We start from the raw sequence: 21,686 nt of genomic DNA on the forward strand, positions 1-21,686 counted from the left end.
TAAAGCCACTCGCTGCTCAGGTGACCTGGGGGTGCAATTGACAGGCCTTGCCTTGTGGGACAGGTCAGCTGGTCAACCCCCCCCCCACACACACACACATTGGGAAGATTGAGTGAGGTGTGGGGGGTAGCCTGTGAGGAACCCCACTTCAGGAAGGTCACACCACCAGTCAGGGAGAAAACAAGTCAGGAGAAAACACCTCTATTGAGGGTCCCGCACCCACCGTCCCAGAGCTGGCCCAGGCCTAGGTGAAGAGGCGGACGGTGCCATCAGCCCCCGAGGAGAAGACCCACGGCTGGGTGGGGTGGAAGGCCACGTCCAGTACGCCCAAGTCGCGGGTCAGCGTGTGTCCCCTCAGCACCTTCACGGGCACGAGCAGCGGGTTCTGCAGCAGGTCGCTGTGGGACAGGGGAGGGCTCGCTCAGCCAGGGCAGCACAGTGTGGGGAGGGGGGGCGGGTGTCCCGCACTCACTTGTATACCATCCCGTGGCAGACAATGACACTGCCGTCGTCAGAGCCAGACGCGAAGAGTGGGTAGCGGGGGTGGAAGGCCACGGCCCGCAGAGCCTTCTTGTGGTGCCTGGGGGGAGGGGGAACCTGAGTCGGGGTGCGGGTGGGGGCGGGGAGGAGGACGGGACAGACACACGCTGCGCCTCACCTCAGCACTCTGTAGGGCTTGGTGGAAAGGTCCAGGTCGAACCACACCAGCTTGCTGTCATAGCTGCCGCAGATGAGGTTGTCCCCTGCGGGCACGTGGAGATGGGGATCTACCGGCCTCGCCCACTGGCCCCACCCCAGGGTGCGCCCGTACCAGCTCTCACCTGCAGGGTGCACAGCCAGGCTGGACACCCACTTGCAGTTGGGAAGCAGCTTTTTGGTGAGCTCCTGGCGCAGTAGATGGTACAGACGCACGCTGCGCTGGGAGGCCACGAGCAGGAAGGGCCGGGCGGGATGGAAGGCCACGCACTGCACCTGCCCATGGCTGCGGCGGAAGGGGCTCTGGCTGCGGCGCCGGCTCAGCTGGTGGATCAGCACCTGGCTGTGGCCCTGGGTGGCCAGCACCACGGCCATGTAGTCCCCGCGCCCGTGCCAGGTCACCTGTGTCACAGGCTGCAGGAGGTGGGGCTGGCTGAGAGGGGTCTTGTCTGCTGGCCCCTAGGCCCCACCCCCACATCCCCCACCTTACCACAGATGCACAGGCACAGCCAGCGGCCCCCTGCCCCACCCCCATGCATCCCACCTTGTCATGGCAGATGCGCAGCCGCAGGCCCGCCTGGCGCTCCCCCTCTGAGGCTTCCAGCCAGCGGGCGGGCTGTACAGCGGGCTCCTCCGGTGGGGTGAAGGCATCCAGCAGTTGGTCTGTGCTGCCCACCGCCAGATGGTCCCCCAGTGCCGGGTTCAGCAGCAGCACTGCGTCCTCCCTACAGGCCAGAGCTACATGTGGCCCCCCGCAGACACGGCCGCCCTGCCCCCCCCCCACCTCACACTTACACGGCCACAGCCACCAGGCACATGGTCGGGTGGGGGTTCCAGGCAACACTCTTCACCACGCCCCCCACGGGCACAGTCTTCATGCAGCGGGCAGTGGCCACCTCCCAGAGCCGCACGGAGCCATCATCTGAGCCTGGACACAGCAAACCCTCAGCGCCTGCCTTCCCGCGCCACCCCCACCCCCACGCTGGGACTGCCCCCATCTCAGGCCCACCTGAAACCAGCCACTGGCCCCCCGGAGAGACGCTAAGGCAGCGGACAAGGTCACCGTGGCCCCTATAGACCTGCAGAGAAGAGACAGTGAGGGGCCGGGCACCCAAAGTAGGGTGCCCCCCATCCCACCCACCTGCTTACCAGGGCCTGGCACGTGGGGAAAGGCTGCAGGTCCCGTGGCCGAGGAAGTTTGGGGATGAGGTCTTCAGGGTCCACGTTGACCTGGGACAGGAGAGCATTCGGTCACTGCCCCCCACCCCATGCTCCACCCAACAACGCTTTTACCCCACGTACCCGCATCTTGCGCTGCCGTGGGCACAGGTAGAGGTCCAGGCAGCGCTCGAAGCGCTCCTGGATGAAGCGGTGGTAGGCGGGCACCGCCCGCAGGCTCGGGAATCTGTGTGGCAGGAAGTTGAGCTTCCGCTCACTGGGCTCCTGCTGCTCCCACGCCAGGCGCTGTGGACACAGTGGTGAGCTGGGGGCATGCAGCGGGCACCCAGACCCCCACCTGGGCCAGACCCACCTCCTCCTCGCTCAGCAGGTACTCAGGGGGTGGGTTGTAGGACTCGGCATGGCCAGGCAGAGCCAGCTTGGGAGCTGGCACGTGCATCCTGTGACGTCCCAGCACAGCGTTGGGGTCCTCCTGCGCCCACAGATCATAGAAGCTGGGGGTGGGGTCCCGGGGCCGGCGAGGCTGTAGCCAGCCCATCTTGATGGCGTGCACCATGCGAGACACCTGCACAGACAGGTGGTTCAGGGCGGGCAGTGCCCACGCTGCGAGGGGGGGGCACCTGGAGGAGGGGCACCCACCTTTTCCTTCTCCACCAGAGATGGGATAAAGCTGCGCTTGTCGGCAGGGCGGTTGGTCACCGGGTGGATCATGAGATCCCCGCTGAAGAAGTCCACAGCAGGCTGGGGGAGCAAGCACTGTGTGTGGGCCAAGGCCCCCAGGGTCCCCAGGAGCCCCCGAGCCGCCAGTGCCACCTACCTCATATGGGTCAAAGCTCACGTCCCCAAACTGGCCCCTCTGCAGCCGCTGCACCAAGGCCACCTGCTCGTCAGTCAGCCGAATGTCATGCCCGGTCATCCGGTCCTGCACTGTGCGCCTGGGGGTACGCCCATCAGAGCCGTTGGCCCCGCCCTCGGCCCCGCCCCTCCACCAAAGGAGGCACCACCAGGCTCACCAGTAGTCAGGGTCGTCCATTCTGTCCAGGAACTGGTCCAGCTCGTCCCGGGTGCGCACGGGCTTATAGATGCGCCTGCCATCCAGGTCGTAGCCCACGTGCGGGAAGTCGTCATACCACTCCAGGGGCACGTTGCCCACCGTGTTCCGCACATCCTGGGACAGCGGGCCAGCATGTCAGCCCTGGACACCCACTGTGCCCACCCCTCCCTTCAAGCCGCCCAGGACAAATGAGGGGGAAGCGTGAGAGCCAAGGGACTGTCCTCGACGCTGCATCCAGGCACCCCGACACGTGCCCTAGCCCTGGGGTGTGACGTGGCGTGGTGGCGCTGTCCCCCACCCCCCCACCCCCCCGCGGCCCTCAGAGGCGCCGGAGCTGCACCTTCACATTTTCCACTGAAGTGGTGCCAACCCCACAGCCTCCCCCAGATTCCTTGGCCAGGGCCCTGGGCAGCCACAGACAGGGGTGAGCTCATCGCCGCGGGCTCCCCCCCCTGGCGGGGGCCTTAGGCAAAATTGGGTAGCCACAGGCAGGGACTCAGGGAGGACCCGCCAACCCACTCCAAGGGGGCAGAAGCCACTGCATTCTGCCCTGCAGGCATTCGAGGCCCCCCCAGGGTCCCCTCCCAACACCCCCACCCCATCCCCGACGGGCAAAGCAGCCAAATTCCTGGACGAGGCCCCTGCCAGCCACCACCCTCCCTCCGCCCAGCATGGAGACTGCTGCCCAGGCAGCCGCTTCCTGCAACAGTAGCCACAGGGGGAGGGGCCCAGATGAGAGAGCACAGCTGGGAGCCCAAGGCCCCCTTGCGGCAGGACGGGACCCCCTGGGCTCTGCCGCCTGCACCTGCCCGCCCCAAGACCAGCTCGCCGTGGTCCTCCTAGCGGGCACGCCCCCTGTGCCCCACCCACTGCTAGGAATGCCTCTCCTCCCCCCCAATGGGGGCAAGGGGTCGCCAATGCCCCCCCCCAGCGTGGTCATCACTGAATTGGACAGATCCTGGGGGAGGGGGCAGTGGCAGAGGAGTGGGGAGGTTTCTCTAGAGCAAGGGTGCGGGCATGAACTGGGACTGGGGGGAGGGTTCCAGGCAGAGGGTACAGCTTGTGCCAGGCCTGCAGGATGCAGCTGATGCTGGGAGGGGCAGGTGCAGGGCAGACAAGCTATGCCACCAGGTGGCTCCAGGCATAAGTGGGGGTCGCTGCAGGGGCTGGGGCTAATCTCCAGCCCCTCAAGGCTCCTCTGTGCCCCCCTTCCCTCCGCCTGGCACAGAAGGTCCAAGTGTACATGAGAGGGAGACACAGACAGGGTGTGGCTAGGCGTCCCGGCCAGAGCAGCTGGGTTAACTTGGTTATGCCAGAGAAGGCTGGGATCATGGGTACCCTTTGACCCTCCTGCCCCCTGCTGAAGGAGAGGGGGGCTGCACAGCTCTAGAACCACACAGAAGGGGGCTCCCACTTCTCCCGCATGCCCAGAGACAGCAAGATGCTCCAGGCCCCTTCAGCATGGCGCGAGAAGGCAGAGGGACGCAGGGCCCCTGCTCCAGCGGCCTCCAGGGGCTGGGAGGCGGGGAGGAGGGCGGGCCGGCGCGGGGGAGGGGCTGCTGCCGCTATAAAGGCCCGGCCCGCGGCCCCGCTCCAGCCCGGGACGCACACGTGCGCGCGGCGCCGCAGCCGCCACCGCGGGCGCCCCAGACCCGCGCCTCCCCGGCCCGGGCGCCCGCCCGGCGGCATGCGCTGCGCGCGGCGGAGCTGACGGCGCGCCCGCCGGCCTGTGTCTTTCGCCATGCTGCGCTCCGCGCCGCCAGGCCGCTACCTGTACCCCGAAGTGAGCCCGCTGTCGGAGGACGAGGACCGCGGCAGCGAGAGCTCGGGCTCCGACGAGAAACCCTGCCGTGTGCACGCGGCGCGCTGCGGCCTCCAGGGCGCCCGGAGAAGGGCCGGGGGCAGGCGGGCGGGGGGCGGCCCGGGCCCCGGGGGGCGGCCGGGCCGGGAGCCGCGGCAGCGGCACACGGCGAATGCACGCGAGCGGGACCGCACCAACAGCGTGAACACGGCCTTTACGGCGCTGCGCACGCTCATTCCCACCGAGCCCGCAGACCGCAAGCTCTCCAAGATCGAGACGCTGCGCCTGGCCTCCAGCTACATCTCGCACCTGGGCAACGTGCTGCTGGTGGGCGAGGCCTGCGGCGACGGGCAGCCGTGCCACTCGGGGCCCGCCTTCTTCCACGCTGCGCGCGCCGGCAGCCCACCGCCGCCCCCCGCCCGCGACGGTGAGAACGCCCAGCCCAAGCAGATCTGCACCTTCTGCCTGAGCAACCAGAGAAAGCTGGTGAGTGTCGGCGGGGCGTCCAAGGGCAGGGACCAAGGAGGACACGGTACCCCACCTCTGCATCAGCCCTGCAGCCCTCACCTGTGGGCAGAGGACAGAGACCCCCAGCAACACCTGTAACCCAACTGCGAGGTCCGAGGGAGGGAGCACACGGAGGGCGTGGCTGGAGCAGGAAGGGTAGGGCCTTCATAGGGCCTGCTCCCATGAGTCCCCAGGACACAGGTTCCATGGGGACCAAAGGGCCACCCGGGACCAGCTGAGGGTCTGGGAGGCAGGCAGGGCAGACACCAACTTGGAAGAAGCTGGGAGACCAGACCAGGTTGGTTCAAACGACTCTGGCACACCCCTGCCCCCATAGGATGGGGACTGGGGAGGGGCAGTGAGGCAATAAGAGCACCCCAGAGTGTGCCCAACCACAGCCCCTGTCTGAGGCTTATCAGGCACCTGCCATCCCTCCCCTGGCACCGGCCTCGGCCCGTGAACTCAGAACTGGCAGTGGCCCTGGGGCCCGAAGGCAGGAGGCTGGCAGGAGACTTGGGGGCTGGGAGACAGGGCCACGGGCTGGGACGCTGGCCGGCTGTGATTTACAGCTCCTGCTGTGCGTGGTGGCACCGGAAAAGCAGGGTGAGCAGGGAGAAAATACGGCGCAGCTTTTCCCAATCCCCACTTCCTCTCCAGACAGCACGCACGAGCTCCTGGGGCCTGAACATCTGGGAAATTTAATTTTACAATTTCGGCTGTGCAGCAGTGTGTACTCTCCTCCCCAAGTGCACGGGGAAGCGGGGTGAGCGCGAAAGGGGGTGCTTCCAGTGCCTGCCGCCTGAGCCTGCGGGAGGGAAGCCCAGAGGCGCGGGCTGGCACTGGGTCTCCACCCAGGCCCTGACACTGCCCTCCCCTCTGCAGAGCAAGGACCGTGACAGAAAGACAGCCATTCGGAGTTAGAGACCGTGCCGCTGGGCCGGCCTCGGAGAGCCCCCACGGACCTGACTCGGGCACAGGCCTCCCGGGAGGGCGCCCACCAGGCCTGCTCGCCTCCGGCTAGGAGTGGGCCGATGGACAGACAGACAGGCGGCGGCAGGACTCTGAGCTGGCCACAGCACTTGCCCAGGCCCACTGGAACTTTCCTGCTGGCTTCCTACCTGGGTTTTCTTCTGGTCACTACGCGCTGGCATCTTGTGTCTTTGATATGATAATATAAAGTCATGAAATTTTGTATAATTAAAAACAAAACAATATCTTCCAACTGTGGAAGCACACTGTCCTCTGGCTAGGTCCAGAATCCAGCCTGAGCCCACTCTCCCACCCCTCGGGCTGTCTCCTTTCATGTCCTGTCCTCCCTGGGCCGGAGGCACCCCAGTTCTCAGGGAAGGCCCCCACTTTCCAGGCCTCAGCGCCATCCCTCTCAGGCCCAGGGCAGTGAGGGGCCTTCCAGGAAACTGTGCCCTGGGGGCCGAAGGAGCCCAGCAAGGGCAGAGGAGGGCAGGAGTGGGCCACATGGCAGGACCGGGCGGGATACAGCCAGCCCTGGGTGGGGGAGAGGTCCTGCCCCGCTTGGGCACTGCCTGGAACCTGGGCGCCCGAGGCGGTAAGGAGGGCATGGCTCGCAGCACCCCCATGCCGGACCTCAGGGCCTTGGCACGTTAGCCTCTGCCTGCGGCGCCCCGAGAAGCGGAATGATGGGGGAGCTGAGCAAGGGGCACTGCCTGACAGAGTGGATTCCCAGGCCTGAGGGGCAGGGTCTGAGGGCAGGGGCCAGGTGGCAGCCACCAGCATGCACCCCTGGGGTCACACCCCTGTTGGGCTTGCCCTGCCCCAGCCCTGCACTCAGCCCCTTGCGGCACTGCCCACACTGGGAGGACCCTGGCCACCTACCATGGCACCCACCCAACTCCCCCAAAAGCCCCTCTGCCTGTGAGGAGGTTAGTTCAGGCCCCTCCCCAAGCTGTACACAGCTGGCTCACCATTAAAATCCTGCAGGTGACAGTTATAGTTACGCGGCGTGAGCTCCGCGGGCACAGCAGAGAAGAAAGGCGGGGGCAGCCCTGTGTGGGCCACCTCCCCCCACCAACCCAGGCGGCCAGCAGCCTGACTTCCGGCCAGCCAGCCGGTGAGGAATGGCTAAAGGCGCCAGGTGCCAGCACTGGGCCCTCCCAGCCCTCACTGCAGGCTCAGGCCCCCACTGACGCGCCCTCTTGGGCCCCCGGGGAGCAGCCAGGTGCTGAGGCCCACGTGGGCACCCCAACGGGGCAGGGCAAGAGCTGCCCCCTCCTCTGCACTGCCGGGCTCCAGGGAACCTCGAGGCAGGAAGTGGTGGTGTAATTTTGGAGGAAATTCTCAAAGCCAGAGCCATTAAGGGCGAGAGGGGGGCTGTGTCCAATCTGATAGAAATATAACAGGATAAAAAGTCACAGCGGCAGGTCCCACTCAGAGAAACCCAACCCCAAATTTCCTCTCCTTAATCCTGCAGGAGCCTACAGCTGGCCGAGGGAGGGGAGGAGGGGGCAAGCTCGGTCACTGCAGTAGCCCCCACCCCTGCCTGCCTGGGGAGCCAGGGGCTGTGGGGGTCCAGCTGAGGGCTGAGAAAAGCACCCCTTCCCCTCCTGGGACCCCAGGACACTGGGGGAGGTGTCGGCAAGCAGGTGTCCCAGGGTCTCCAAGGCGGCCTCTGCTCCACTGGGCAGCCTGCGGTTCTAAGGGAGGCTCCGGGGCCCACCTGCCCCTCACCCACTGACCTCACATTTCCAACCTGGGCCTGGACTGGGGGTGCAAACATCCCTCATGAGGATGAGGTACCCAAGAGGATGGGTACCCGTGTGGGCACGTACCTCACAGTCACGGAGTGGCCCTGGCTAGTTGCGGGCAGACAGGAAGGGGTGGGGGGCATGCACAGAGTAAGGCCTGAGAGGGAGGTGGACAGGCGGGGCAGGCTGGAGGGGTGCAGGCATCGAGGACCCTTGCCTGGAGCCCAGCGCAGGAGGGGAGGATGTGTGTGGAGGTGGCAAGTCGGTGGGAGGACAGCCTCTGGGATGGTCCCCAGGGCCCAGCTGGTCGGGTGCATGCGAGCCAAGCGCTCTGCTGCCTTGCCTGTGACTCCAACAGCGGCTGCAGCTTGGCCGGCCTCGGGCCTGGGCAGTGGGCCCGGCTGCTCCCTGCGCTGCACCGGTAGCAGCAGCGGCAGAGGGCCTGGACCGCCAGCCAGCAGGAGCGGGAGGGTCGGGGCGGGGAGGACTCTCCGTCACCCTCCACTGCTCCAGAAATTCAAACCAGACGGGGGGTGGCTGGGCGGCCCCACGCAAGTCCACTCAGCTATACCAGCGCTGGGCTGGGGTGGCAGGTGCTCCCCGCATCCTTCCCGAGTCCTGGCCTCGCTTCCATGCCACCAGGCCAGGCGGGGGACAAAGACCCCGGGCTGTCTGTGTGCCCCACCAGGCAGCCTGGGCCAGCAGCCGCCCCCTGGGCCAAGCTGGGCTGGAAACACTCTGCTAGCCTGGGCTGTCAGCTCCCTGTCCCCAGCCGGGGAATGAGGTGCTGGCGGCCACATGATTCATCACCAGGCCAATGCGCCCGCCCGCGGGACGGCGGCCCCCACCCAGCTCAGCACCTGCGGGCTGCCAGGAAGCACATGTGACCCCTCCAGGTCAGGCACTGTGCCGGGAGCCCCTGCGGGCGGCTGTGGGCAGACAGCCCCCGGCCCAGCTCTCCTGGGGGCTGCTCTGCCCCAAGGCCCAGCCTGTGGGATGAGCCAGCAGGGCCCCACCCCCGACGGCACCGGACACGGGCGGCCCGGGCTGCTGTGGGGCTGCGACGGTTCCGCTCTCGCTGGGCCGCCCCTCCCCCTCCCCAAAGTGGCTGCAGCTGTCAGGACCGTAGATTGGAACTGCAGGTACGCGCTGGCCCGCTGCCACCTCCTCCCGTGTCTGTCTGCGAGAGAGGAAGCCGGCCCACCTCTGGAATCCTTCACTCGCTCCTCGTTCCCTCTCCCACCTGTCCCCGGGGAGCGTGGGGTCAGCCGCCCTCGCTCGCTCACTCTCCTTCCCTGGCCCCTCTCCGATTACAATGCCGGCAGTGTTCGCTCAGCTCCCTGCACGCAGCTCCCGCCTGTCTCCGAGCCACTCGGCCCTCCTGCGTCTCCGCGTCCCCTGCTCCTCCCGGTGTTCAATCTCTGTCAGAGTGCATGGCCGGAGGGGGCGGCCGGGCGCCCAGGGCTCACCTGCTGCAGCTGAACCCACAGAAGGTTCCAGCAGGACGAATCCTGGTTGTCAGCAAAGAGGAGAAAGCCAGGTCCAGCCCCACAGGCCAGAGCCAGCTGAGGGGACCCCAGCAGGGGACGGGCCAGAAACAGAGCCCAATGGCTGTAGCCGGGTGGGCCAGGTGGGTACTCGGAGCCGCTTCCCAAGCCTCCTCCCTGAGACTCAGACAGCTCCGCAGAGGCCAGCAGATGTCCCCAGCGCCATCTGTCTGCCCCTCACAAAAGCCACGCTGGCCAGGCCCACTCCTGAGCCATCAGACACTGGTGGGCACAAGGCCCCTGTGCTGTCACTGCTTTGACCCCCAGCACCTCCATGACTTTCGGGGAGCCAGCCTGTCCCCACAGGGCCCACAGAATGGGAGAATGCAAGGGGCCTCCCCTGCTCCCAGGTCCTCAGACACCCAAGCCCCACCCACCCGCCCCTCTCCTGGGGCTGACGCCCTCTCCTAATGGGCGTTCCCAGGGGCACCCTGGCTCTCAGCTTCCTGCAGGCTGGGAGTGCTGAGGGTGGGTGCAGGCCGGGGCCCCTCACTGAGTGGCAATGGCCTGTTCTGAGTCCCATTATTCAAAGACAGAGCTGCTGCTTCAAGCTGGGCCTGGTCCCGGAAGCTCCACACCTGTCCCTAGCCACCCCCTCAAGCTCAGTCCCAAGTCTGGCCCACACACAGCACCCTTCCCTGTGGCCCCTTTCCCCAGTGAGACAGGCTTGGCCCGGGACACGGTACCAGTCCCTGCTCTACAGCCAGCACCCCTCGCCCAACCTTCCCTATAGAGCTTGCCCTCCAAGTACCACACCTCCAGTCCCAGGGCAAAACCCTCCTCTCAGGAGCCCCCTGACCCAGAGCCCTCCCACCCACCAGCCTGCCCAGGCTCCTGATACCATGGAACCTGGCGCCCAGGGGCACACAGCAGGCAGAGGCTCTGAAGAAGCCACCTCCACCTGCCAGCTGCTGCACAGCCCCTCAGGCCCCAAGAGACCCTACCCTGCACAGTCCCAGGATGCTCACGACACCTCATAAGGGCCAACTGCATCCCCTGCTGCTCCCTCCTCCCCAGGGGGAATCTTCTCTCCCAACAAGGAAAATCGGACACAAACGGTGGCTCCTGGGAAGCCCCAAGCCTACACAGGGCAGAGGGGTAGCCAAGCACTGTGGCCTGGCTCAGAGCTGGAGCCGGGCAAAGGCCATCACACCCTCCGAGCCCTCAGGCCACCTGCGAGGCATTGGGTCTGCAGTGCAGGCTGGTGCCCCTCCCAAACAGGGCCAGCCGGGGGCACCAGTGGGAAGGGACCAGACCCAGAGCAGGCCGGTGGCCCCATTCGGAGGCTGGCCGCGGGGGTGGAAGGCCGCCAGGGAGGCTGAGAGGCGAGCAGGCTCAGTGCCGGGCGGGCGTCCCCACAAACAGCTTGGAAACCTGAGCCGACAGGCTCCCGCTGCCAGCAGCGACGCAGGCGCTCTGAGTGCCGGCCGCCCGGCCGGCTGGCGGGGGCGGGCGCCCCGGGAGGAGCGGGAGGCCGCCAGCACTGGAGGCAGCTGCCGGTTCAGTAGCTGGGAGAAGCCATTAACGGCGTTTGGCGAGAGAGCAGAGGGGACCGCGGGGCTCTGGATGCAGACAGGCCCCACCGTCCCTGCGGGATTCCCAGTTACCTCGAAGCCCCGCCCAGATCCCATGGTCCAGGTCGGGGGAGGGGAGGGTGCCGGGCCTCCCGGGCCTCCCAGCCCCTCCGGCCAGAGCTCACAGTGAACCCCTCGAGGGTTCACTGAACCCCTCACCCTGACCTGCTGCCTGGACACACAGGCCCAAGCCTGCTGGGCGGGCTCCTCCTCCGCCCACCGCACGCCTCAGTTTCTCCAGCTGCTTGGGACAGACAGAAGGGGCCGCTGCCGCCAAGGCCGTGGCCCCTTCCCCAACCCTCCCCCGCCCCCAGGGTCCCGGCGGCTGGATGAGATCACGTCTGTGAAGTGCGGTGCTTCGTTGAGGGGTGAGGTGGATACGTGGGGGCGGAGCAGGCACAGCTCTGCAAGGCTCCCCCATGGCCCAGGACCTGGGGTGCAGCGTGGGACATGAGTCTGGGGGAAGGACTGAGCAGGGCAAGCACATGGAAACAGGATGCAGGCATTCCACGGAAGGCCACGGGCACTCCCCAGTCAGTGTCTGGCTGGGGGTCCCCAAAACCAGGCCCAGCAAGAGGCCAGCAGTCAGAGCCCAGAGCCCCAGAGTGGCCGACCCAGGCCTCACATCTGGGGCCCTTGGCGGCACTTGCACCCACCACACGCCTGCCAGGCTCATGCCCCAGGTTCTCTCTCCCAGGAGCACATGTCCTGTCAGGACCCCCTGCTGCTGCCTGAGTGGGGTCCCTAGCACCATGGGCCACCTGCCAGGACACTGCCAGGACCGGGGGCTGCCCTGACATGAGTGGTGTTCCTGGGTCAGGGCCCCTCACAGCCACCAGCCGACTTCAGGGCTCCGTGACCCCCCCATGCCCTCTGGTCACCGCGGCCAGCACACATACCCCCTTCGCCCCGGCACCTGATGGGATCATCGCCACCCCAGCCTCCCAGGCCCCTTCCCCAAAGCCCACCCCACTTTGCTCAGATGGCAGAGACACAGCACAGCCTCAGGGGGAGACATGGGCGAGGAAGCGCACACTTCCCAGGGGACCCGACCCTCTCCCTCTGGCTCCTGAGAGCTGAGCTCTGCCGCCCCCTCGGGCCGGCAGCGGGCACTGCGCCTCCCTCCTGTCACTCAGGCCAACATATGGGATACTCATCGCAGGAGGAAGCAGCCCCGCAGCCCCCGCAGTGGCTCTGGGACAGGCCGGGGGGAGCACCGCCCCTGGGCAGGCCCAACACACCCCCTACCGCCCGCCCCGCACTCCATTTACAATCATCATCGATTTCTCAAAATACCAAATATAAAAAAGCAGCCGACAGGATGTGGCTGCCGACAGCCAGAGCCCCTGGGAGGGGGGAGACAGGCTGCACGGCCCCCCCGCGCAGAGTGCGCCCGCTGCTCCGGCCAGGAAACCAATTTATTTTGTTTTGTCTCTGTTCTCTGAACGCACAGAGACCGGATCGGGCGGGCGGCCAAGGCTCCTGCAGCCGCTGCCAGGAGCGCGAGGATGGGGGTGGAAGCCGAGCAGGGGGGCCGCGCCTCCCCAGGCCCTGGGCGCCCCTGACAGGCAGCAGGAAGCGCTCCTGAGGCCCAGGACCCTGTCCCTGTGGGCTGGCACCAAGGCTATCCTCCCCAGCCCCCAGGCCACACCTGGGGGACGCCTGCAGGGGCCACAGACCTGCCCAGTGGCCTGGATACACCAGGGCGGGACAGGTGGGCCCGCGCCACGGCCTCCTCAGGGGTCAGAGCTCCCAGCCCTCCTAATGGCACAGGGCAGCTGCCGTGCAGCCCCCACCCACCCATCAGGACCTCTGGGGCCAGACAGAGCACCCCTAGCCCGACACCCCGCTCTTCCTACTTTTCCCTTCAGACCGTGAACTTGAGGGGCAACCAGATTCAGAGGCCCCGGCCCGCCTGACCTCGAGGACACCGGGCAGGGAAGGGGTAGAACAGGCGGGCCGCCTGCAGGAAGCTCAGAGCACTGCTGTCCTTGGTGCCCAGGACAGAGGTGAGCACAACCCCCACGGAGCACATGGGGACCCCAGGATCAGCCAGCCCCCACAGACACGCCAGGGTCCACGGCCCAGGGCCGCTGTGCCACACCCAAACATCTCCCTCCCCAGGCGCTGACACACACACTCCTGCAGTCACGAGTCCCCGACCCCAAAATTGCTCTTCCAGACTGAGAGCGGGGCCGAGGGCCAGGACGCCCACTCAGGCCTCGTGGCGGCCCGACTCCCCTCTGCCCTGGCAGAGCCCAGCCCTACCTCCTCGTCAGAACTGTCCTGCATGTACTCGTCGCCCTGTGCTCTCGCCGCCTCTGTCTTTGGGGAAGGGGTCCCAGCGGTCTGCAAGATAAGAGGAGAGTAGTTAAGTCAAGACACCAATGCCGTTTCACCTTGGGCAGATCCCAGGTCCAGGGTCCCCAGCCCCCTCCTGCTGACTCTTGAGGCCAAGGTCCCTGCCACGCCTAATGTCTGAGAAGCTCCAGGGCCCTCAGAACAGGACCAGGGACCAGGGACACCCCAGGTCTAAGTGGCCACTGCGGGAGGAGGGGGGGGGAGCCCACCCAGCATACTTTGTCAAAAGCCACACCCATCACAATGTCCCAGCTCCAGGGCAGGACTCCAGGGGGGGGCTGACACCTGGTGCCAGACTGGAAAAGGAGCAGTCAGCTAGAAGCCACCAGCCTAGGGCCCGGAGCCAGCCTGGGGTCAGAGGACAAGGCGAGGGCTGGGGGGTCCCCCTGGCGGGGGAAGAGGGGGTGGCACTCGCCGTCAGCCACCATCACAGGGGCCACGGCAGGGCACTCCTAAGGCAAGACTCTGGTCCCAAGGTCTCGCTGGCACCTGCAGCAGCTGAGACTCCCATCAGCCCCGCTGGCCAAGGGCCCTGAGACGCCCAGAACAGGTAGAATGCTGGGACATGGCCCCAGGCTGACCCACCCACCAGGTCAGTGAGTGGGTGTCGCTGAGAATTCACACCCTGACCTGGAAAACAGACCCCTCACAGGGTGGGGGGCAGGGCGACCAGAACCAGGGAGATGGGGAAAACAGCCCACCTCCCACCCCTGGGGGCAGTAAAGTGCTCAGAGCACAGCGCCCACCCACCCAGAGTCCGCCCCCTGCCCCTGCCTCTGCCTCCCTGCCCAGGCAGGAGCCAAAGGCCCCCCGAGGCGGCTCTTCCTCTCGCCTGTTTTTCCCCTCAGTGTAAGGAGGGTGGGAGACTAAGTTTTTTTCCAGGCCAGGAACAAGGCAGGATTCGGTTTCCATGTCTCCCCCCACCCCCGCTGCCGGTGCTGTGGGAGCCCTGCCCGTTCAAAGTGGGTCAGCATGGCCAGGTGGGCGTGGGGCGCGGGTGGGGAGGGGGCATGGAGGGCGAGCCCCAAGCTCCTGTCTCTGCTCAGGGCCCAAAGCTCTCTCCCATCCTCGACCATGACAGCAAGCAGCAGGCACACTTGCCCCAGGCCCTGGGCTGGGCTTTCTGTACCGCTGTCCACAGCGCCAGCCTGCCTGGTGCTTCCCCAGGCGCTGAGCCGAGTCCCACGCCACCTGTGCCACACGTCCCCTTGTCCTGCAGTGCCAGAGTGCAGGTCCTCGGCAAGGGCAGGGGTGACCACACCAACACCCCCATGCCCAATCCCCCTAGGGCACCACTTCTCCCTCCAGACAGGAAGCTGAGGGACAGGCAGCAGCCACCAGGGGGCAGTGGCCCAGCGCGCCCCAGCGCCCCAGACCAGCTCTGGGAGCTGCAGACCTAGGAGACCCACTCCTTCCAAGTTTGGAGACACTTCGTTGTAGTCGGGCAGTGGGGATTCAAAAAAAAACGTACAGACTTAAAAAAGAAGACCAGTAAAACATAAAACAAAGGACGCCAGCAGAGGCATGAAGGTCCACGTGCTCTGTTCCATCTCCTGTGTCTCACGCCACCCAGCTCCCAACTGGCAGCATCTGAGACCCCGGGTCCTCAGGCGCAGACACGAGGTGGCAGGGATGCAAATCCACACGGCCCAAGATGGGTTCAACCTTGCCTGGCACTGTCCCCTGAACCTGCCCATGTGGGCTGCTCAGGGGCCACAGGAAGGCCCCAAGGGAAGTGGGGTTCAGCAGGCAAGTGCCCCGGGCCAGGGCACCTCACACAACTGGACTCCACAGCCGGTGGCTGCCAAGGGGCTGTGGGCGAAGCCCAGAGAGCTGGCAGGAGCAGCAGGAGCACAGCGCTGGGCCCCTGTGCCCCCCACGCACATGCTGGAGCCACACCTAGGCTGGTGGCTCCTGCCAGAGGGTCTGCAGTGAGCTCCGTGCACAGATGGCACGGCCAGGGCTCTTCCGTTATCTGGAAAATGCAATGCATTGGGCTCAATTATTGCTAGGTATTTTTTGAATGCGGCAAGCAAACTGAACTGATGAAAATGCGAACATTTCCACAAGAGAGCAAGAAAACAAAATAGAAAAAGGCTCCGTGTAAATAGAAACGTCTAAACCAAACATGGTAAGTAGAAAACACGGATCTGAACAAGCACAAAAGGGAAGGGATGGCTCTAGGCACAAATCCACTGAGCACATATAACCACGAGAAGGTGCTATGACGGGGGACACAGCACATCTCCTGTGGGAAAGGGAAGGCGTGCTAAGCGGCTGGGGGGAAGGAGGGGCCTGGACAGTGAGAGCCCTGGGCCTGAGGGGCTTGGGGGCCCTAAGAAGTTCTCCTCCAAGGTCCATTTTCCCCTCACACCAGCAGCCAGGCCACTGCCTAGGGGCGCAGACAGCAGGGGTGTGGGCGGTTAGGCGAGAGCCAGGGGGCAGCGGGAGGCGGGAGGGCGGCCAAAGGCTCCTGTAAAGGAGCGACACCCAGCAGGCAGGGGGGACCTCTCAGCGTCCAGCGGGCAGAGGGCTCCCCTGCGGCAGGCTTGCACACATGCTGACCAGAGCATGAGGGGCAAAGGCTGCTGCTGAGTGGCCAGGAGACCAGTGACTGGCCTGGCAGACAGGTCAACAAGGTGCAGAGGGCAGGGACCAAGGACAGGGCTGTGAGCCCTGAGGAGGCCGGGAGCCAGAGAAGAAGACGGGGTGATGCTCAGTGGAGCGGACGAAGATGAGGTCACTGCAGCGGAGGGAGGGGGGGGTCCCACCCCAGCCACACGTGCAGCAAAACAAGAAACCTGACACCATCGGGAGGAGCCACCGATGGATGCACAGCAGCTCCAACCAAGGGAAGAGGAGGACGGGACTTGGGGGAGGGGCAGGAAGCTAAGTTTTACAGAAAAGGGAAGTTAAAAGGGACCGAGAGACAACGACTGCTGCCCCTGAGCCCATCCGCACGGCACCTCTCGTGGACGCCACTGCGTGCCCCCCCAACGGAAGGCAACTCCAGGCCGGGCTCTGCTACTCTACAGGATGGACTCCGCATTTCAGACGCTCACAAGTTCAGCTGAAACAGTTCTCACAGAAACGCAGGAAGAGTTGCCTCGTTCCCAATGAAGGGGAAGAATCACACTGCAACAAGGGACCGCTTTTCCCTTCATCAGACTGGGAGAAACAAGGGTCACTCACATACGGTGTCGGCGGCGTGGGAAGCAGGCCCTGGGTGGCTGTGGGGGCGTAAAGGGCCCACCTTCCCCGAAGGACACCTGGAATTCCTTCCTCAATTAAAAACACGCTGACCCTTTGGCCCAGAAATTCTCGGAATTCATCCCAAGAATTGCTTGCACGTGTGACAACTAGTGGTAAATGACGTTGTTACCAGCACCACCTGTAATGGCGAAAGATCGTGGCCCACCTACAGGCCGGCGGCCCTGAGGTGCACACGGAAGGCAGCGTGACAGGACAGCCACGCTCGAGCCTGGGAGTCGCCCCAGGAGCTCCCGAGCACTCCCCAGCACCATCTGATGCCGTGCGGTCATGTCATCCACACGTCCCTTAGAAAGAACGTGGTGGACACGTATGAAACCACCAAAAACCCGAGAGGGAAGTGACGGGAGGAGCACGCCCCACAGTGAGCAGACACATGCAGCCGCGTCACGCGGGACACGGCTGGCTGCCGAGGGCAGTGGGCGCCTGGGGGGAAGGCGGCGCTCTGTCAGCTGTGCTTTGTAACCGTGTCTTCCAGTGGACAAGGAAGGCGGAGGCCCAGCGAGGGGCCCACGGGAACATGCAATGGCCCCCTGCTGTGAGAGGCCCTGACCCATGGAAGGCTTTCAGTAGGATAGCCATGGTCTGTCTGGGCCACCATGTCAAACACCTGGACTCCATAGATTTATGGAGTGGGGGTCCCTGAACATGACCTACGAGATACAGAACCACCAGACAGTGAAGCAAACCAACTAGATCCCACCTGTGGGGACCTCAGCCCCTGGTCGCAGGACATCTGCTACACGGGGACAGCCCTGAGGATCGCACCCAATAGGCCTTCTCCCTGCTCACTCACGCCTCAGGACCAGTCGTTGGCCTGACACCAGCCTGCAGCCTGACAGCCGGACAAAGTGCTCTTCAGACGCACGAAGGCGAGTGCTCAAGGGGGACCCGCCCACCCAGCCTTGGTAGGAAGGTCTGGCCAACGGAGTGTTGAGAAAGCAGCAACGATCTAAGTGACCGTTGGGGGCACACAGCACGAGTCAGCAGAGACCTGCAAGCATGAGCAGCCTGCTAAGAGTCAGACAGTAGCCGGAGAAATGTCTCGGGTTTCGTGCTCTCATCCCAGAAGTCAGCTCACTCTCTGGTGGCCCCAGGCCAGGGTCTCTTTTGCTTGCAAAGTAGCTCACGTTAGACCACTGAGTATCTGCAGGACCACGTGGTGGCCGTGGCCATGTGGCACAGAACCCCGGGGGCTTTCTGTCCGAGCTGGGCATGTGGCAGACACACAGAAGTGAGTGGGTCGCTACTGGCACAGGCTCGCAGAGCTCATGGTGGTAAGAAGCTGTTCGACGGAAGGGGAGCATGTGTTCAGGACCCACCCCCAGTGGCAAGAAGGTCTGGGCAGAAGTTCCATGGTGTGACATGTGACAGCCCACCAGCGTGGCAGGTAAAGGTGGGCCAGCAGAAACCCCAGAGGGCCTGTCCTCCCCCTCTGTGGCCGGAAGGTTCCACGCCAGCAAGCAGCCCTCGGCTGGCTCCAGGACAAGAGGGACAGGCCTGACCAGGGGCCACCAATATTGTGCATGACCGGGCTGTCCCAGGGGTCACTCCTGGCAGCCCGCAGAATGTGCAGGAAGCAGCGACTGGCCTGCTGGCTCAGTTTCCACCAGCGGGGCTTCGTGATGGACATGGACTCAGACGACCCCAAGAGGGCTGTGAGCGGGGCTGTGGAGGGAATGAGCAGCTCGGCCAGGTGGAGGGTGCAGACGGCCTTGAGGAGCAGGTGGAAAGGGGAGATGGGGGAGCCACCTCCGCAGTTCTGCCCGGGCCTGGAGAAGCTGGAACCCAGTCATGAAGACCGAGCTTTGGAACAGAAAGTCCTGTGACGGGCTGACTATACCCTGAGCTAGAGCACAAGCAGCCAGAGACCAGACTGGCAGGGCTGCGTCCAAGTCAGCCCTCAGGGCCTGGGTGTGAACAGGAGGGGCCACCTCACTGGTGGGAGCCCCTGCAGGAGAAGCCTGCCCCAGCACAGCTTCTGGGAAGGGAAGCGCCAGGTCCTGGCTCCAAAGGGGACACAGTTTGGCTGTGGCAGAGGGCTGCCCCCCCAGGGGGGCTCAGGCCCCAGCGCTCTGGAGAAGGGGGGCACTGCTCTCTTCTGGGCCACAAAGCACTGCAGAGCACCCAGCTGTGCACACAGGGGAAGCTCAGATGGGTGGAGGTTTATGTCTGATTTTAAATCTTCTCTTCTTAAGTAAACAGATCAAACAACATGGCCTCCTGGTTCCCATTATGGGATAGACTTCTGTACAAGTCAAGGTCTTAACTTCCAGAACACCAGAGCCAGTGAAAGTATAAAGTTATAAACTTATTTCTAGAACATACTAAGCAACAAATCTACTTCGGTTAATTAAGCTTGTCTCTCGTTTCTCTAGCTTCAGACCAGAGCAGGGTGCACCCTTCCCCATCACAGAACAGGGCCCCGGGGGTCAGGCAGGGGTGGGGGAGGTTGACTTTCCTGCTCACTGGCTCCCTCATGTGTCCCCAGGCAGTCACTTGCACATGAATCCCCACCTCAGGCTTTGCCCCTATGAAAGCCAGCCTGTGACTGAGTCTAGCAATGTGGGCTCAGTCCCATGAAGATGGGACATCATTCACTTGAGGGGAGGCCCAAGCATCACGATTTTTGGAGTTCCTGTGAACGGAGCACATAGTGTGGTTGAAAACCAGTACCCTAGAGCTCGGAGCACCCCAGCTTCAAACAAGTGTCCCAACTAGTCCCAAATGGGACCCAGTGCATTGGAAGAGGGACGAAGGCCTACGGGTTCCTAAGGGAACTTGGAGAAAGCAGTGTGGGGGCAGCTCCCCCAAAGAGCCCAAGACCTGGCAGGCACTTTCCTTCCTGGCCACCTTCATCTAGAAGGGAGAACCCCCAGGAGGTCCTGGCTCACCTACCTGCTGCTCAGTGGTCTTTTCTGTCACGCTGTGGCCCTCACCACTGCTGCTGGCCCCATCCTCTCCCTCAGCGGAGTACTCACTGCTGTCAGTTCCGGAATCTTCCAGGCCTGAGAATACACTCTCCTCACTGTCACTGTCGGAGAGGCCAGAATCGCTGCTATCCCCAAGGCTGGGAGCAGGGGCAAGGAGAGAGGGCTGCAAGAAACAGTGTCAACGTCAGCCAGACCAGACAGCTGCGCCCCAGGTCGCATGATGACCCACAGTTCTGTGTGGCCAGCCTCCAAGGCCACAGCCCTCAGGTCACAAGCCTACACCTCCATCAAAACCAGGCACCCAACTCGGGCCTTCCTCACTGTCCACCTCTGCCATCAGCGTGGGCTCCTGCCCTTGGAAGGGACATTTAACTCCAAGAATCTCACACGGGAAGGACTGTCAAGAACAATGTCCCCTTCTCAGAGCCCAGTGCCCATCGCATCACCAACACCAGCTCTCTACCATCCACGGCCCACCCTGGCATCCAAAGCCCCAGAGCTTTGAGGGCACCAGGCGGAGGCTGGTGCCAGCAGAGGACCAGAACGCCTGAGGGGCTTTTGCCACCGGAAGTAGAAGCCTTCGTATTCAACCAGGTTGAGACCGACAGTGGATGTAGTGCTTGGGTGAAGGGTGATAAAAATGAGACAAGCCTGACTTAAAAACAGGTACCACCCATTTGCCCCTCCTGGGTAGGACCAGAGCTTTTCCTGAGTAGACAACATCTCATCCCTAATTCTACAGGACACGAAACACAGTGAGCGGGTCTGTCGTTCCCTTTAAAAGCGGAACAAGAACTCACAGACTTTTCGGAAGGACAGGACTGCAGAGTCCTTGGTTTTACTGTTTTTAAATACTTGCAAGTCTCACCTAATTGGACAGCCTGCACAGAACAGTCGTTCTGTAGCACTCGACTTAGTTTTCACAGAAGTGACTCTGATACACAGGCACTCAGCTGCTTATCTCTAACATTTACTTAGCTACGCAATTACAGCAGCAAGTGAAAACAGCGTCAATGGTTTGGCACCAAGCGGGAACTGCTCCTGCTGAGTACAGAGCCAAGGGGCGCGAGCAGCCCAGAGCCACCTGCTGGGGCCGGGTGCAGCAGGAGGACATGTCACAAAGTGAAGGGCAGCTTGATCACCCAGCTAAATGGAGTCAGCTGAGACGGTCCCCTGTACACGCCTCCTACAACACAGATTTGGTGACACCCCCAACAACGGAGCTGGGGGTTCAGCCAGACAGCATTAGCAGCCATGGGTCCAGCTAAAACTACGTCAGATGCCGCCGGCACTGCGTTCTAGTCACGCGTCCTCATTCTCGAATCCTCTTTTATTTTCACAACGTAGCTAACATGTAAGTGGTGTATAAACATGTATGTGTTTACTGCGAGTATAAGCTAGTCTTTCTCATGGGAGAATGCATAAATCAAAGGGTTTGAGGGGCTGCTGCACAGGGTACCAGCTCCCCTTCCTATTTCTCCCTCGCTCAGACAGTTAGTCCACCGCACAGATCCGCCCCACGCCCATTCCAGCCGCCCTCTGCGCAGGGGGTGCTTTCCGCGTAGGCCCCCTCAGGGCCACCTCCAGCACAGGGCAGGCGCCCGTTCTTCCTCGCGTCCCCAGGCCCGCTGCACGCTGGGTCGGCCTCACGCCCTCAGCCACCACGTGTGACCCGCGCCGCGCGGCCCCAGATCGCGCCGCCCCACTCCCTCTACCGTCCCGCGCAGCCCGCTGTCACCTCCTCCGGCTGTGGCTCCGGCTCCGGAGGCCGCTTCTCCGACCGCGATCCCGCCGCCGCCTCGCGCGCAGCGCCCCGCGCGCCCGCCATGCTTCCCCGCGGGTTCCGACCTGCGCCGCCACTTCCGGCAGCGACCTGGCGCGTGGGCTGGAGGGCGGGGCCCGCGGGGTCAGAGGGCGCGGCCGGCCAGCCCCGCGAGGCCTGATTGGTGAGGCAGGGCAGGGCAGACACGCGCAGGCGCACGGAGGCCGGGGCGGGGCCGGGGCCCGAAAGCCAGGGCGGGGCCGGCGTGCGCGCGTACTGGGG

At 64.4% G+C, this 21,686-nt stretch overlaps 2 protein-coding genes across 2 annotated transcripts; one reads left to right on the plus strand and one right to left on the minus strand.

The window, feature by feature from the left end:
• Nucleotides 1-172: 172 nt before the first annotated feature.
• On the minus strand, nt 173-21,550 carry BOP1 (BOP1 ribosomal biogenesis factor). Its single transcript, XM_033126256.1, has 16 exons — nt 21,381-21,550; nt 19,608-19,805; nt 13,347-13,427; nt 2,889-3,043; nt 2,693-2,810; nt 2,515-2,616; nt 2,228-2,440; nt 1,999-2,160; nt 1,846-1,926; nt 1,706-1,775; nt 1,492-1,624; nt 1,241-1,421; nt 822-1,110; nt 659-743; nt 473-580; nt 173-398 (listed from the first exon to the last, which is right to left on the minus strand). The coding sequence occupies exons 1-16, from the start codon at nt 21,468-21,470 to the stop codon at nt 245-247; spliced, it is 2,220 nt and encodes a 739-aa protein (XP_032982147.1). The 5' UTR covers nt 21,471-21,550; the 3' UTR covers nt 173-244.
• SCX (scleraxis bHLH transcription factor) lies at nt 4,628-6,451 on the plus strand. The gene is made up of 2 exons (XM_033126356.1): nt 4,628-5,216; nt 6,120-6,451. Exons 1-2 carry the CDS (start codon nt 4,671-4,673, stop codon nt 6,156-6,158), a joined length of 585 nt encoding a protein of 194 aa, XP_032982247.1. The 5' UTR covers nt 4,628-4,670; the 3' UTR covers nt 6,159-6,451.
• Nucleotides 21,551-21,686: the final 136 nt, after the last annotated feature.

The sequence above is a fragment of the Rhinolophus ferrumequinum genome, chromosome 14 (genome assembly GCF_004115265.2).
Source record: "Rhinolophus ferrumequinum isolate MPI-CBG mRhiFer1 chromosome 14, mRhiFer1_v1.p, whole genome shotgun sequence".
NCBI lineage: Eukaryota > Metazoa > Chordata > Mammalia > Chiroptera > Rhinolophidae > Rhinolophus > Rhinolophus ferrumequinum.